The 16,151-nt window shown below is 46.8% G+C and overlaps 1 protein-coding gene across 2 annotated transcripts in view; it reads left to right on the top strand.

The window, feature by feature from the left end:
* CACNA1I (calcium voltage-gated channel subunit alpha1 I) overlaps positions 1-16,151 on the top strand; it is a 92,028-nt gene that overhangs the window by 70,039 nt on the left and 5,838 nt on the right. Inside the window, exons 24-33 of one of the 2 annotated variants that reach the window (XM_037390312.1) lie at positions 887-1,038; positions 2,728-2,837; positions 3,448-3,581; positions 4,325-4,395; positions 8,144-8,222; positions 8,801-8,922; positions 9,671-10,009; positions 10,644-10,790; positions 14,909-15,025; positions 15,392-15,560. In XM_037390312.1, the coding sequence (XP_037246209.1) occupies positions 887-1,038; positions 2,728-2,837; positions 3,448-3,581; positions 4,325-4,395; positions 8,144-8,222; positions 8,801-8,922; positions 9,671-10,009; positions 10,644-10,790; positions 14,909-15,025; positions 15,392-15,560 (1,440 nt within the window). The remainder of the gene's footprint in view (positions 1-886; positions 1,039-2,727; positions 2,838-3,447; positions 3,582-4,324; positions 4,396-8,143; positions 8,223-8,800; positions 8,923-9,670; positions 10,010-10,643; positions 10,791-14,908; positions 15,026-15,391; positions 15,561-16,151) is intronic. The other variant, XM_037390311.1, reaches the window with a different exon arrangement.

Genomic DNA, 16,151 nt, shown 5'->3' with positions numbered 1-16,151 from the left:
AGCTGCTGGGATTTTAGCTTCCTGCCCCTCAGGAGATAACATGTACCAAAACCACCTACATGCATGTGCTGGCATGCACTGTCAACACAGGGTGTGCATGCATTGGTACACCTCCTGGGCTTGGGATAGTCACACCTGAGCTTCCTGCAACCCAGCTGATGTTTGGGGGAAGACCTGGACATACTAGCTTTTGTATTTAAACCCAAATTTAAAGAAGGAGTTGGTGGGGGGTGGGTGGGGGGAGAGGAAGACCCCTGTGTTTCGTTCCTGGCTCTTTCCATCAATGTTGCAGTGTCACTCCTTGGATTCCCAGACCCTCTGTGGTAAAGCAAGCCCCTTCCTGGTGTTTCTGTCCTCTTCTGTATTACCTTTAGACAAACATTGTGCAAGCATACTTGCCCCAAGAAATCATCCCTACTACCCCAGACTGATGTTTTCTTCCATTCACAGCCTGTGGGCATGCTTTCTCTTCTTTTGCTCCAGTTTTCTCCCTCTCTCCTGTGACACCCTGGGGCCTCTCCTGGAACCATCTGCTCCCTTTTATCATTTGTGATCTTAATTTGTCGAGACATGAAATGCTGATTTAGCACCATTCCCACAAACATAGACTATCAGATTTTCTTTCTAGCATTCCTTTTCTTGTCTTTTTTTTCTACTTATTTTTTTACCAACTTCTGCTTTTCTTTTTTGCATGTTTTCCCCTCCTTCCCCTGTCCCCTGTCTTTTACCTATCCTTTTCTGTTCTTTCTCTCTCCCAACTTCATTCCCTTTTCTTTCAACACCTATCACCACTCCTATGCCTGCTCCCCTCTCAGTGTTTCTTACCCATTTCTCTCTTTATTCCAATTTCTTCCTAACTCTGCCCGTCTCCCTCTTTCCACTGAAGAGGCGCAGCGTTTGCCGTACTATGCTACCTACTGCCCCATACGCCTCCTTATTCATTCGGTCTGCACCAGCCACTATCTGGACATCTTCATCACTTTCATCATCTGCCTCAACGTGGTCACTATGTCCTTGGAGCACTACAACCAGCCTGTGGTGAGTGAGATCATGGGGATAAGCCCTGCCTGTAGTCGTTATGTTATTTTGCTACAGCTCACTGATGACCACTGCCCGCCAGCATAGGTAGGATACTTGAGTGTCTCTAAAAAAATACCATTAAAGTGTTGCAAGCGTTATTGTAGTGGGCAAAAGTATGTGAAGAGTTTTGTATGTATCCAGACAGGTAGCGCCTACTCAGACACTTGTTATCCATTAGGATCAATAGAGAGAAGGCATCTAAGCAAGAGCTGGGCCTATGGAAAGCATGGTGCAATTAAGTCTTTGTGCTTTGTATTATTAAGTAGATATGTGGGTCACCCAGATCTAGCTGCCTGGTCTTTTTTGTGTGTTCCCCTGGGTCCTAAGAGGAGTGGTGGAAGCACCAGTGTCCTGGGAGCTTCAGGCTTTGCATCAGGTTTCCAAACGTTAGTCCAGTTCCCCTGCCGTGTGGCCTGCGCTGTGAGGACTAGATTGGCTGGCTGCATGTCGTGGGATGAGATGTCTTTTCTGAGCCACCTTTTTTCTGTAAGAGAGGCTGCAGGGCCAAAGTGCTGAGCAGAGCCTCTCTCAGCTGCAAGGGGTGATTCCCAGTAAAGGGCCTTGAAGGCCAAGTAAGTTTTATCCTTTGGCTGGGGAAGACCATGTACCTCTAGTGTTCCTGGCAAAGCTCTCGATGCATTTGATGGAAAAAAAATGGTTGCACATATCAAAGGAGCTTTCTGCCTCCATATGTAGGCAGAGCATTCATCATGACATCTTCCTGGTGGCATTTCAGTTTTCTCTTCAGGAGACCCTTGGTTTAGGTGACAGCTCTGGTGTCTGAGCAGGCGCTGTTCGAGATAGCTCAAGCTTTGATACAGAACTGAATCTGTCCATCCTTATTCAAATCCACTGCCAGGCTCCTCTGTTTCTTGCCCAGCTACCCAGCTTTTATCTTACCCTTGATGGTGCCCAGTTTTACTATGCAGGAACTCTCAATCGTTATCTGTTGTCATCCTCACATCAGGCCTTTGTTCCTGAACAAGTCACTCCTCTTCCTTACTCCTCAGCTCCTTCCACTGGAATGCAGGTCCAGCCATGTCAGCCTGCTGTCAGGTTCTGCTAAAGAATCTTCCCAAAGCACCTCAAACCCTTCCAGTATGAAGTACCACCACATGCTGCCCACTGCCCACTGGTCCTTGGTGGCAGAGAAGGAGCAGCACATAAAAGAACCGGAAGCCCAACAGCTAAGAGATATGACATATACCTGCCCCAGCAGGCAGGCACAGAGGGGTTTCTCCCCATCAGAGATGACTTGTATCCTCACCTGGAATAACTTTCATGCCTCATACTGGTTGATAGCTATGCCAGTGCTGTTAACATGGTGTCATCCAGGTGGCATGGGCTACTGGCAGAAGAAGAGGCTGATGGTACCTGGTGGACTCTTCTTGCAATAGCCTCCTCCTCCCTAACATGCTGAGCAGTACAGAGGAAAGGAGCAATAACCAGTCCTGAGAACAACATGCGGCAGAGGGGCCAGCTGGTGGTTGCCCTTAGTAGGCAGCCTCCACATTCAAGTAGATAGGAGGCATGGGGTAGCTTCCTCACCAACAAGGGAATTCCTGGCACTCAGAAGAGTCCCCCCACAGGTTTGTGCACGCGATGTTGCTTTTGCCTCAATTCTTTACCCTCTCTTTCCGCTGGCAGTCCCTGGAGACCGCCCTCAAGTACTGCAACTACCTGTTCACCACTGTCTTTGTGTTGGAGGCAGTCCTCAAGCTGGTGGCGTTTGGTCTGCGGCGATTCTTCAAAGACAGGTGAGCAGAGGGTTATGTCAACCGTGGCTGCGAGACAGCTGGGTTTGGGGTGGAGGTTTTGAGGATGGATCCCTGTCTGGAGTGTGAGAGGGTAGCAGAGTGCTCTGACTGCCTTCCAGTTCTGCACAGCAAGGACTTACCCTTAGCCCACCTGAGCTGCAATGCCTAGGTAATAATAAGAGTTGTCCAGAAATTGCCTCTTGGTTGGCATCTGCTGGTTAGGCTAGAAAGCAAAGGAGGTGGGGTTAAGGAAAGCCATATTTTTTCCTGCCCTTGAGGCAAACTAGGAGCACACTGAAGCAGAACAGTACATAACAAAGCTGATTCAAGGTAGTAAGGTCGTAAAAAGCTGAGCCCATTAGTCAAAGCATAGCACCACAGTAACACAGTTTCGTGCTTTCAGATCAGGCTGGCTTGCCTCTGGCTGCTCAGGGTGTGTGCAAAGTGAATCTCTGTTTGTCTACAAAAGCCCATATAGGCTGACTCGGAGCAGGGCCTTGAACTCATACATAAAGAAATATTTAGGTTGAAGTGGAGACAATTCACTTTCTTTTTCAGGGAAATGGAAAAACTCCATCTTCCTTTGTTCTCTTCAATTTTTCTTCTTAAGGTGGAACCAGCTAGATCTGGCAATTGTGCTGCTGTCTGTCATGGGCATCACGCTGGAAGAGATTGAAATCAATGCTGCTCTCCCAATTAACCCCACTATCATCCGGATCATGAGGGTGCTGCGTATCGCCCGGGGTGAGAGAGACACTAGCCAAAGGCAGGGGTGTAGGTGACCATGGAGTGGGACTTGGTGCCATAACTCATTGAGCAGTAGCCGCGGAGTCATGGGCTCACCCTGCGCCTAGCCCTGGGAGAGAGGCGAGGATGTGGCAAAGGACAGCTTGGAGGCTAAGGCTTTCTGGCTTCCTTTAGCGAGGTATTTAGATGTGGTGGTTTGAACGGGAGGTGAAGGACCAGGAGGGTAAGTAGATCACACAAGAGCTGAACTTTCGCTGTTTTTCTTTTATGGGGCAAGTATGGCAGCGGTGTTTGGAGAGGGGACCACCAAGCAGGTTGAAGTTTACATGGGGAGGGGACTGAATCTTCCTGGTGGTGGCCAAAGTGTGCTGAGCTGCCAGGTGGCTGGAGGAAGAAAAAGTGGTGGAATGAAAAGTCAGAGCAGAGGGAGAATTGTGATACACGTTGCTGGGGGAAAGAGGCCTCTTGACCAGACTGGGTGAAGCAAAAGAAGTTCAATAGGCACGGGTGGCAGGAACAGAGTATTTACTAAAGAGATGGACTGGAGGAGAAGGAACCACTGGCATTGTACAGTCAAAAGAAGTGGGAAAAGGGAGAAGGGAGCTGAGGGGGACAATCCAGGTTTTCTAGGGCAAAAGGAGACAGGACATCTGTCCTGTGCTACTGCCATTAGTAAGTCACACAGAGGATGGACCTACTGATCTCAGTCTGAGTGACTTCTCTTGTGCTTGTTGTGGCAGTCCTGAAGCTACTGAAGATGGCCACAGGAATGCGAGCACTGCTGGATACAGTTGTTCAAGCCCTGCCACAGGTAAAACAGACCAGCTGCCCCAAAGACTCTCCTTTTCTGCTCCCTTTTTCCACAGGGTTAATTCATGTTGAGTCTCAGAGGTGATGTCTACTGTGTTGTGCAGGCAACTGCCTGAAGGTGATGTCCATGTTTTCGTGTCATTCACGGGGGTACAACTCTTTTCAGATAGGTGTTGTCCAGGTTATCATGTCAATCACGGGGATGCAGCTTACCTCACATCTGTTTTCCAGCAGGTGAATGAAATAAGGCTTGATTCCCTGGATAAGGGCAGATTTCTTCCCACCATGTCTAGCTAGTGTCTAACTGCTTGCAGCTAGCCCCCGGCTCCTCTCTGCCCTCTCCGTAAGAAGGGAAGACTGACTGGCAGCCATTTCAGGAGGAAAGGAGGTCTTTGCATTTCTGCCCTCTCACCTTTCCCTGTGCCCCATTTCCCCCCCTGCCTCTTTCTTTCACGCTGCTGTCACTACTTTTCTTAGCCAGTGCCTCCCCTTTCCTACTTTCTTTTCTTCCTTTCTCCTCCTGGATCTCTTTGTGTTTCTGAGCCTCTCATGTATGAGGAGCAGTGACACGCTCTGTTGTGACTCACGCAGCCGGCAGTTAAGTGTCTACTGCAAGACAGCTAGACAGAAGGATTTCATGAGCTGTGAGCGGCAGCTGTTCCCAAATGAGATGCTGACATGGTGCTTTACACAGGCTTCAAGCCCACTGAGAGGATCCTCTGTGATGGATGAGCAGCCAAGGAGACTGGTCCCCTTCCTTTTGGATCCGTGAGAGAGATTTGTTAAGCAGGGAGTAATGGCACCAAGGGCTCTACTGATCATACATCAGACCATTCCCCTGGCAGGCCCTGAGCAGGCAGCTGTAATGCACGGTATCAAAATGCACAGGCATTTTTCAGTTGATTTATCAGCTAATGTGCCAGGCTTGGTGAGCGATGCAGGGCTGAGAATCAATCTGAAAACAGCACGAGTAGTTACCCAAGGAGCTTACTTTAATGTTGGTGACAGTAAATGTCAATCTGAATTAGAGGAATCTTATGACACAAAAGCAAGGAGGAAACACTGTGACCATTTATGGATCCTGAGCACTGTCTGATCTCCCATGCTTTTTATTAAACAACAATAATTTGTGATTTTGTAATAATAATTGTATAATTCATATGTAGAATAGATAATTATATAATCATTCAGGGTAGTTGGGGGCTGGGTAGTTGGGAGATATACTGGACAATGAAAGAAACAGGAGAATAAGGGTGTTCTTATAGCAGACAGCTTTGCGCCAGTAATGTTTACTAGTTCTGGTTCTGCTGCCCCAGACTGGCTCAGTGCAGCTTCTTTGCACCTTGCTCTTTTCCATTCCAGGAGCCACCACAGCTGATTTTTCTCACGTGAGGATATGGAATGGAGCAGTCTCCAGATCCAGTGTCTGCATGTCTGTGGCATGTTTCTTCTGCAACCCAGATAAATGCACACAGCTATTAAGAGCTGACTGAAGTAGTATCCAGAAGCCCTTGGTCAGAGGACTCTGCAATATATTTGCACCTAAATGTTGAGACCAACTTCTGTCCCCAAAATATAGAGAATAAATGAGTGAGGATGAAACATTCATATCCCTGTCATGTAGATGGAGAAACTGAGTCATCAGGCAGTGAGGTGTTTTGCTCAGGATGGCAGAAAGCACAACTGGGACCTCAGCTCAAGCCTCTGAGCCCTGCTCTAGTCCTAGCCACAAACCACAAGTATATTCTTCCATATTTTATAAGTTCTGGGGTTTCTGTCTCACATTCATCTACAGCTTCTTTACTAACCAAGATGTTAGGTCAGATCTTCTGGATCGTCATTAATATCTGCCACAAAACCCTTGCAAGCAGATGTGTAAAGGTCTGGCCTCCAGGTATTCCCTGGAAGGTAATAACAAGCAGTGCTTAATTCTTCCAGCATCAAAGCCTGTGATCAATCCACTTCCTGTTGACTGGCTTTTGCTTCCTTCTGTAACAGGTTGACTTTAATACAGTTATATAATAGATGGATCAAAAGTCACTGCATTGTTAAAGTTGTGTTAAAATCTGCACTTAAAGAAGGACTAAAATCCCCCAGTTTTACTGCTAAAAGATTGAATTTAGTCTCCATATTTTATACGCTGGGTCTTCAGGGGACAATTGAATTATCTGTAATATTATTCTCCAAGATTTATTGGCTTTGCCAAAAGAAGCAGTTTAAAATAAGCTGTCCTTCCCCTTGCGCTTTTTCCTCCTCTCGACCTTTCTCTTTATGTTCCTAGACCACAGACTCACATCAGGGATTTTGGCTTGCTAATGGCATGTAAGGTATCGTCAGTTGTCCTGTTTCAGTTCCCTTCCTGCCTTTGTTATACTGCAACAATTCTTAATACTGAATAGAGTCTTAATTTTAAAAAGCCCTTTGGAAATTCAGCCCTTAGCTAAGTTTTATTAACTCTTTTTTTTTTTCTTTTTTTCTTTTTTTTTTTTTTTAATGTCCTGTAGGCACAGACCCAGAGGTGTGTGTTCACAGCATTTACTATGGTGTCATCAGAAACAATTCCTTCCACTGGGCATGTAGGGAGCCAGGATATGGCAGCCCAGGGGAGTGGGTGGGCTGAATCATTTATATCTCTCCTGAAACTGAATGGCACAGTGGCTGCAGTGACTAAATTAGACTCCTGAAGTGGATGATCCTAACAAAGGCCCAGTGACCGCATGCATTCAGACCAGACACTGTTCAGTTTTTCAGAAACACCCATATACCAGTTAGGGCCTTAATTTTTCCCTGCACTTCTGTCATTCCACCAACAGTGTGCTAACCGTTACTGGTACATTCTGTTCTGGTTCAGCCTACCTCTTCCAAAACCCCCTCCTGCTCCTCACATATAACCTGGCTGCCCCACATGCTGGGAGGCAGGAGATTCGGAGGCAAGCAGTGGTTTGGGAGAGTGAGGACTTGGCGGCAGTGCTTTTTAGCACTTTTTAGGTGATAGAAAAAAATAAGACACTTTGCTGGTGGCACTGCTGCCTTTGTGCACCACAGAGCAGCAATCCCTGCGTTGGGGGTTTCCAAACAGCAGCTGCTGGAGGTCCAGAAATCAGGCTTTGACCTATCATTCACGAGATGCAAAGAAAGCTCTGCTTCCTCTCTTGACTCCTTCATAGTCTCCTCTTCCCTCTTCTCCTCGTCTCCATGCATTTCAGAAGTGCCTCTTTACCCTTCTTCCTTCCCACCTGCCTACTCCTTCCATAAGCCCTGTTGTAACCTGTACGTGTATCTGGTGCCTTGCCCCACCGTGCTTTGCCTGGTTCATGGCAGGAGCTGGTGTTCCTGTGTCCCTGCCTCTTTGGGGCACTGCTATTGCACTCTTCACTTGAGCATAAAACTTCAAGGGACTCGAGCGGTTTGGTGGGGCATATAGCACTGTAGGACGTATGCTGTAATTTGTAGCTTGTCCTTCACCCTGCTCCAATGTGCTTGTCTTCAGTGCGGCTGGAAACTGTACACTTTTGTCAGTCCTGACCACAGCTTGTGCTGGAGTGGAGGTAGCTGGGAAAAGAGCATCCTTCAAAGCCAGTTGCAACTGGTGCCATCACTGGTGATTTCCCCAGTGCTGAACAATTGTTTGGTTGCATTTGTACACTGGGAATTTGCTGCTGTTCTCTTCAGGCTTTGAAAGATAGAAACACTTCCCTGTACAGATGAAAGGGACTTTGGGGTAGGCTGACCATGCCGTTTGCTTTCAGGTGGGAAACCTTGGACTCCTTTTCATGCTCCTCTTCTTCATCTATGCTGCTCTAGGAGTGGAGCTCTTTGGAAAATTGGGTAAGTCTCAAGCAGACCATGCTCCAGTGTGAGTTACAGACCTGCTGGGAAACTGAGATTTCTCAAAATCAGTACTCATTCAATAAAGGGACTGAATTACTTGATGACCTGTGTTCTCCCTTATGTGTAATTGATAGAAGAGGAATTTCTCTCTAAATTGTTATTGTCCTAACAGCCTAACGAAATAAAAGCAGCATCTGGTTTCTCCTTCATTCTTAAACTTTTGCTTTTTCTGTACTGCCTACCTTGATACTGCCTCCAAGATTACAAGAAACTCAGGGAGAGTTTATTTACATATCTTGTCATGGAATATTGATCAAGAAGAAAGGCAGCACAATGACACATTGGGAGGATACTCCCGAGCAACTGAGTTATGCTGCCTGATATCCCAGGGCTGGGCCATCGGGGATTTCTGTGTATTGCTGGACAACAGCCAACTGTTGGGCAGGGTGCTGATGCCATTACCTGAGGTCTCCAAGCTGTGAGAAGCCTGAAGTCCCCTTCCCTGGTTCCTGCTGTTGATCTCTCAGGGCTGGCAGTGTGTCCTCCGCTGATAACCACGATCCCCTTCCTTTCAGTATGCAATGATGAGAACCCTTGCGAGGGCATGAGCCGCCACGCCACCTTTGAGAACTTCGGGATGGCCTTTCTCACACTCTTCCAGGTGTCCACAGGAGACAACTGGAACGGGATCATGAAGGTAACTGGGCCTCAGGGATGTGGATGTCCTTATTGTGGGGAAGGAGAAATCCTGACGGTGTGCTCTGTTCAGCAGTGCTTGGTCTAGAAAAGGGAAGGAGCGCAGGAGCTGGGTTGCTAGATAAGGTCCCTGCTTGGGCCAGAATCTCCCTCCCCACCACGGTAACTCAGACCTGGGGCTCGTCTAGTCCTACAGACATCTGACTGAGAGAACTGCAGATTGTCCTTAAGAGGAACAAGAAGACTGTCCAGGCTAAGAGGGAATATCCACTGTTGTAAGGTCTATTATGAAAGCTGAGTGTGTGGTGGGCATGGCACCCATCTGCAGAGCTACCAGGGCCAAATATAATAAATACTTTCTTCCTTCAATGGACATGGAGAGAGGAAAGTTCTTTAAACACATATGGTGCTTTTGAGTCTGGATGGGAGAAGACAGTACCAGACTGCTAATTTTTGTTCTTGCTCATGTGTATGGGGGTATCAGTGGCAGCAACATGTGGTGGTCTGAAAGTAGTTTGTTTTGTACACCTTTGGACGTATTTGCTCTGAAGCAGAGAGCACGTGATCAGATAGTGTCCTAGGTTCTTTGAGGACCTCATGATCCCAGAGGGTGTGGGGTGATAGAAATGTTTGCCTTGTTATTTCATTGGCATCAGTGTTTTTTGACAGAAGGAGCAGCCAAGCTTGTATTCTTACTTTAGTCCTTCCTTCCTTGCATCGTTCCCTCTCAAACCCAACTTCCCCTCAAGGATACCTTGCGTGACTGCAGCCACGATGACAGAAGCTGCCTCAGCAACTTGCAGTTCATCTCCCCACTGTACTTTGTCAGCTTTGTGCTCACAGCCCAGTTTGTCCTCATCAATGTGGTGGTAGCTGTGCTCATGAAACATCTTGACGACAGCAACAAGGAGGCCCAGGAGGATGCAGAGATGGATGCTGAGATTGAGCTGGAAATTGCACATGGGCTGTGCTCCCGCAAGTCAGGCTCCTCAAATTCAGGACAGGGAAAAGGAGCAGGAAGTGGAGGAGGCGGTGGGAGAACAGATCCTGAAGGACGTCTATGCATGAGATGTTACTCTCCAGCACAGGTGAGTATGCCTATGAGCTTACCAGCCAGACTGCAGGAAGTAGCTGTGGGGAGAAGCTGGGCAGCCTAGATGACTGAGGGCTTAGCAGTAGCAGACACTTCCACCTGATGATGAGAGGTTTGCTTTCAGCAGTAGACTTACGAGTTGGTAGCATTGTGTAGGGACAAGGCTGTAACAGCAGTGGGTTCTGTTCGTTGTCATTGTGTAGGAACCTGAGGGCCAGCAGAGGAGGGGTGGAGCAGATCAGTTGAAGGTGTGCTAGGAACAAATTTGAGAGAGGAGCTCAGGAGAAGAGAGTGAGAGAATGGCAGATCAGTAGCGAGGCACTCCAGCAGAGCTGGAAGACAGGCATGAGCAGTGCCGTGGTGCACTGACAGTGAGTGAAGACAGTCGTGTCATTCCCCTCCCCCCCCCCCCCCCCTTTTTTTTTTTTGCACTGAACTCCGGCACCTTTACACACCCTAAGGAGCAAATACTCCCCCAGTGACCCTGTGCAGGTACCTGCAGAACAAGGTGCTGCTCCAGCTGAGTCAGGGTGGAGAACCCAGCCCCAAATTCACATGAAAATCTGAAGCAAAACACTCGGCATTCTTAAAATGACCTCTCCCATCCTCCCCCCTTTCTTGTCCCCTAGGAGAACTTATGGCTGGACAGTGTCTCTTTAATTATTAAGGACTCCTTCGACGGGGAGTTAATGATCATCGATAACCTATCGGGCTCCGTCTTCCATCATTACTCCTCGCCGGCCATGTGCGAGAAGTGTAACCATGACAAGCAAGAGGTAACCTGCGTACGAGGATGCGTGAGGGGACTCTCCCCCCCAAGACCTGCACACCCATGCCCACATGCCCGCAGGTCATCTGATGTGTGCTCCTGGCTGTGGATTGTGTAGACAGACAGCTTGTTGACCTGTGTTTGTCATCTGTCATGAATCGCTGATACTGTCTCTAGTACAGGCCTGCCCTCCTTAGCCACGGGGGAACTCTTGAGGTGGTGGAAAGATGAGATATGCCAGGACGCAGGTCAGGAGGGACTGAATGAACTATAAAGAAATGACTATGAAGGCATCCTGGCAGCTCTTGTTGTGTTCAATTCTGCAAGAAAAGCAGAGGTTCAAGCTCATGTTGTATGGACAACTCAAAGAATCTCACCCCAATGACAGCACTTGGGGGCAATTCAGTGAGAGATTTAATCATGTGTTTTGTCTTCATTTTAAGCTTGTGCTTGCTTATTCCCTAGTGAGGTCAATGAATTAAGCACATGCTTAAATGCTTTGTTGAATAGTCACCGCCTGTGAGCAAGGATTGGTTTGTGGTGAAAACCAGTTAATTAGTTTGAGCAAAAATTACATAAAAATGGGCCCACTGAGAAAGTTTGAGAGTCTCTTTTCTGATGTAGAGCCTGTTGGCTACAAAGGATTTGTTGTTAAGAGCAGGACATCAGATGGCTTAGAGTTGTGCTTCTAAAGTTAGTAGACGCTTTGGAAAACTTCCCTAAGCAATTAGTCTTTTCAGGTTGTGAAACTTCAGGAGCAAAGTAGTCTGGGAGAAGTTAGGTGAGTAGCAGATTTAATTTTGTTCCTGAAATAATTTGATTGTATTTAAGTGCTGTGATTGTGGTCAGACTTGTAACAGTAGTGTGACTCATCTGACAGTAAATCAGTACATCAGTGGCATTCTCCACCATCTCCTTCCCCATAACTAACCTGATGTGTTGCTATTGCTTATAAAGAAACCAGGCAGCCTGGGAAGAGAGCTCTCACTGGCAAATTACTCTATCCATGTTTGAAGAAAACAGTATTTTGTTTGGCTTCAGATGCCTAATTCTGATGCTCCGATTTTTTTTTAGCCTTTCAGCCATCTGCTTGTCTCGTAGCTTCCCTTTGCAAGTATCAAATTTTGAATGTTGCTGTAGTTCATCAGTACTGCAACACTTCACACATGGATGCTGCTTTAATGCAGCCAAATAACTAGTTTTCAATTAACTGCTATTTCCATTGTTTTACTTAAGTCCTTATATTCAAGAATCGGTGCTCAGCCTTCTCAGAAAATCAGGTCTTCTAAGGCATTCCAGAATTACTACCCCAAAATTAAGTCATTTGCATCTAGTTTGCTGCATTTGAAAACCTTCCAGAACTTCAGTACCCTGCCTAGGGATGAAGACAACAACAGATTTTTCTTACCTTCCCATCAAGGAAACTAGACAGTAAAATCTTTTAAATGCAACCCACAGCCACAGCAAAGAGTTTAACAGAATAATCAGAACCAAAGAATTATTCTTAGGTCATCTTTTCTAATGGCTGTTATAGAGACATAAATTATTTTTCAAAATTGGTATTTCAATACATCTGAAATGTGGAACTTAAAAGAAACTACATCTGCAAGGATAATTTTAGAAGTAAAATGTAGATATTTTATTTCTGATCATATGAATCAAAACTACAGCTCAGGATTTTAAGTCATGGTTGATCATGACCTTCTCTTCATATTTCATAGTATAAAAAACATTGAGGAAATTCCAACAAGAAAACACTACATGGAGTCAGAAAGTTTTCAACAAAACAGTTTTTATCCAGTCCAATACATGTGTTTTCGAAAACAGTATGCTTGCTGCCCATCAAATCACCCTTGTCCCTGCCCTGTAGACAAAAATCACATATTAGCCAAAAATGTTCACTGCCGTTTCGTTTCCAGTTTAATCTGTCAAGATGCTGAGCACAGTGGATGGACACAACACTTAAACATATGCTCAGAGGTATTAATGTGTGCTAAGCTTTTTGTTGCGTTGAGTAGAAATGCTCAATATCTTTCCCAGTTATGCTGCTGGCGTCTTATTTTCAAACCAATTATTTGTACAATTAAGGATTTTTGTAATCATGGGTCTCTGTTTTTAAAGATATAACTGCAACTAGTTATTTTCTGAGGCATATGTGTGCACAGTTCATAGTCTCAGGTTGATGTCCCTGGCAGTTTTCATGGATTGTGCACCTAGTGAACAGCCCCTTCTCCCCCGCTGCAATTTAAAAAAATTTTTGTTCCTCATCTTTAGTCAGAAGATTTTAAAATATTCTGCAGTAAGGGAAACTACAAGAACAAACCATCTTTTTTTTTTTCATACCGCTAACCTCTTCTCTTGTCATTGCTGTCCTTTCACTCTTGGGCTGGTTGACAGTTAGACGTCTGTGTATTGGTGGCTGATAGTGTGTTTAGCCAGAGGCCAGAGTTTGCCAGTGAGCAGCAGTGAACCGTGTTTCCACCCATGTCATTTAACTGTTCATTACTTTGCTGATTATGGTTTTTGTATAGATCCCAGGGTGGCTAGAATTTGTGAGCCAGCAGTTCAGTGAAGAACGGACTATTCTGACTTTTGTTAACCCCCTTTTTTATGGATGGAGAAGGTAGCTGCAGATGTTATCACATTTCACGCTTGTGTCTGTACAATTACAGCTGTAAGGCTGTTCTGGTGTAACAAGCACTTAGGCGAGTAATGGATGAGTACGCACGTTAAGTGGGACTGAATGAAGACTGTGTTTCTCTACGCAAGTAGTTGCTGACTGGTGACTGTGTAGCGTGCTTGACATAACTTCATTGTGTGCTCTCTGGTGCATCTGCGCTCTGAGTTGTTGGCTTGGACTCTCTTCATGGTTGAACAGCACGATGTTCCTATGTCAAATAATATCCCAAATAAGGATGGCATTTGTGCCCTTTACTTAAATCCAGCTCTGGTTTTCCACCCTGTTTGTTCCAAGTGCGTTATCCCTCAGATGGAGACCTCTTCCAGTCTCTGGCATTGGCACAAACCACGAAACTCCCAGCTCGAAGGAGTCATCTCTCCAAATGTTCCACCTGCTCTTATAGCACAAAAGCAGTACCCACCTCTTGCAAACATAAACACAAGGGAGGACAAGATAAATGGTCAGGAAGCAAGCTGTCCTGACTGAGACAACCCAGAATATAGCTCTCAAGAGTGTCAGGTGTTGGTGGTGGGAACTGGTGGGCCTCTAGAGACAGTGACAGAAAGCCAAGCACAGGAGGGACAGAGCAGCTGCTAAGGTTACTAGAAAAAGGAGATGCTTTTCAAGCATTGTGGGAAAGAGATATCAGGCAGAGGGAAATTGAAAGCTTAGGGGAAAGAGGATGGGAGAAGGGCATGTGTAGTGTAAAACAGGCCAAAAGATGCAGCAAGGTCAGGCGTGGGACTCGAGTGGAGCTGGGGCTCAAGGATGAGAAAGATGCAGTGGTCAGACTTGGTTTCAGAAACCACAGGTATGAGTGTGGGGGACAGGTGAGTTTAGGGAGGGAGAGCAGGATGGGAGGTGGTGTTAGCTGAGATCTTGGGTAGGTTAGAGGGGAGGGGAGAGGGAAGACACAGGGAAACTGGAGGGGAAATAGGGTTTCAGTGGTGAAGGTAAGAGAATATGAAAAGCATGATACTGGCATGGACTGCAAGAGGCATGACTATCCCTGGAATGAAAGCATCTTCATGTTTAAGCAGGGCTGTCCATGGCACCTTCCGAGAGAGGGGTCCACTCCTTGTCCCTCAGCAGAGCAGGCCCTTGTCAGAGGCCTGAGGGAGCCCTCTCCCTGCCTGGCTTTACTTGCAGGGCCTTGTGCCAGCCGTACCGCTGGGGCAGATTCAGGATTCCTTCCTCCAGCTCTAGCACTAGAGGAGCATGGACGGGTGGTGGGCTGCTTGCAGATCATATGCTCAGCCTTGCTTAAAAAGTGGATTCTCCTGCTCAGCCCAGGTCTGGGTTAGGCAGTATCTGATGTATCCAAGGAATATAACCTGAAATTGATCTTGGGTCTACAGGCTCTCATTTGTCCACCACAAACAGTGTGACTGCTTGAAATGTGGATGTCAGACATGACCCGTGACAGCTCCTTTCCCTTCCTGCAGGTCCAGCTGGCTGAAATGGAAGCATTATCCCTCAACTCAGACAAGTCCTCTTCCATCCTTCTAGGAGATGAGTCAGACAATCGCAGCACTTCTCAGCTGAGTCCTAAGGAGATCAAGGTTAGCCTCAGGCAGTTATGGGCATGTTATGCCATGTGCTGTGTTTCTGCCCCTGCTTATTTGAAGTGCTCTGTATTCATCCAAGTGTCCCTGCTGAGGAATATAAATTTTGGTCACTCTTCAAGAGCTTCTCCATAGAGACATATCATGGGGAAGGATTTGAGGAGAGAAAGGGGATGTATATTTTTAGAAGTTCTCTTTACTGCTGTCAGTAACTTCCTCTGAATGAGCCTAAATTTAGGGTATTTGGGCTGGAAACCTAAGCATCCCTTAGCTAGTTTGAAGGTGTCTTCAGAATCAGCCCTCCTTGAGCCTTTGACAAGTCTGCTGTGTCATCTGCCATTAAACTTCACTTATTTTTTCCAGCAGGATAGCCAGGACAGCCCTGACTCCAATGGGGTAGGCAATGTGGGGGAATGCCTGCTCCCAGTATCCAGTGCAGATGGCTCTACGAACCCAGACAGTTACCTGTGTGAAAAGGAGAACACTTCTTTCAACTCTGTCCAGTCTTGGCTAAAGCATGAAAGTACCAAAGGTGAGCACAGCTCTCCTCATTCTCTGGGTCTGCTGAAAGCATGGGTTGGTTCAGCTAACCTGCCTTTCTCCTGCTGCCTCCCTGCCAGGAATGCAGTTAGTGTGATGTGGAGTTACACTAACCAAGAGTTAGCTTTCAGTTTGCCAGGCTTCAGGAATGGAGTGAGGAGAATTTCCTTCTTTTGCTGCTAGACCTTATATCCTCCTCAGTCTTGACTATCTGAAGGATCATGAAGAAGCCGATTCCCATTCACAGCAGTGTACCCATGCAGGGTCAGAGAAGAGAGGGGACAGAGTCCCCTGATGAACCAGCCGGATGAACTGTGCTCGCTCATCACGGTAAAATCTGGCTGCCCCCCTGAGACCAGGCTCCTCAGGGTCAGGGAACATGTAATACGTGTCTGCCCTTGGTGCAAGTGCTCCAGGTTCTACTCTTGAGCACACTCTGATGTCCTGTGGTCCCCAGGTTTCCCAAACTGCCGGTTTATTTATCTCCCTTTGTCCCTTGCCTTGCAGGATCTGGGATGAAAGTCCTCTGGCAGTGATGCACACAGAACATTTCTCTGCGAACGCAGAGGGAGAGGCAAACTGG

The sequence above is a fragment of the Falco rusticolus genome, chromosome 5, assembly GCF_015220075.1.
Source record: "Falco rusticolus isolate bFalRus1 chromosome 5, bFalRus1.pri, whole genome shotgun sequence".
NCBI lineage: Eukaryota > Metazoa > Chordata > Aves > Falconiformes > Falconidae > Falco > Falco rusticolus.
The sequence above is the reverse complement of the archived record's forward strand: the minus strand, read 5'-3'. Positions and strand labels throughout refer to the sequence as shown.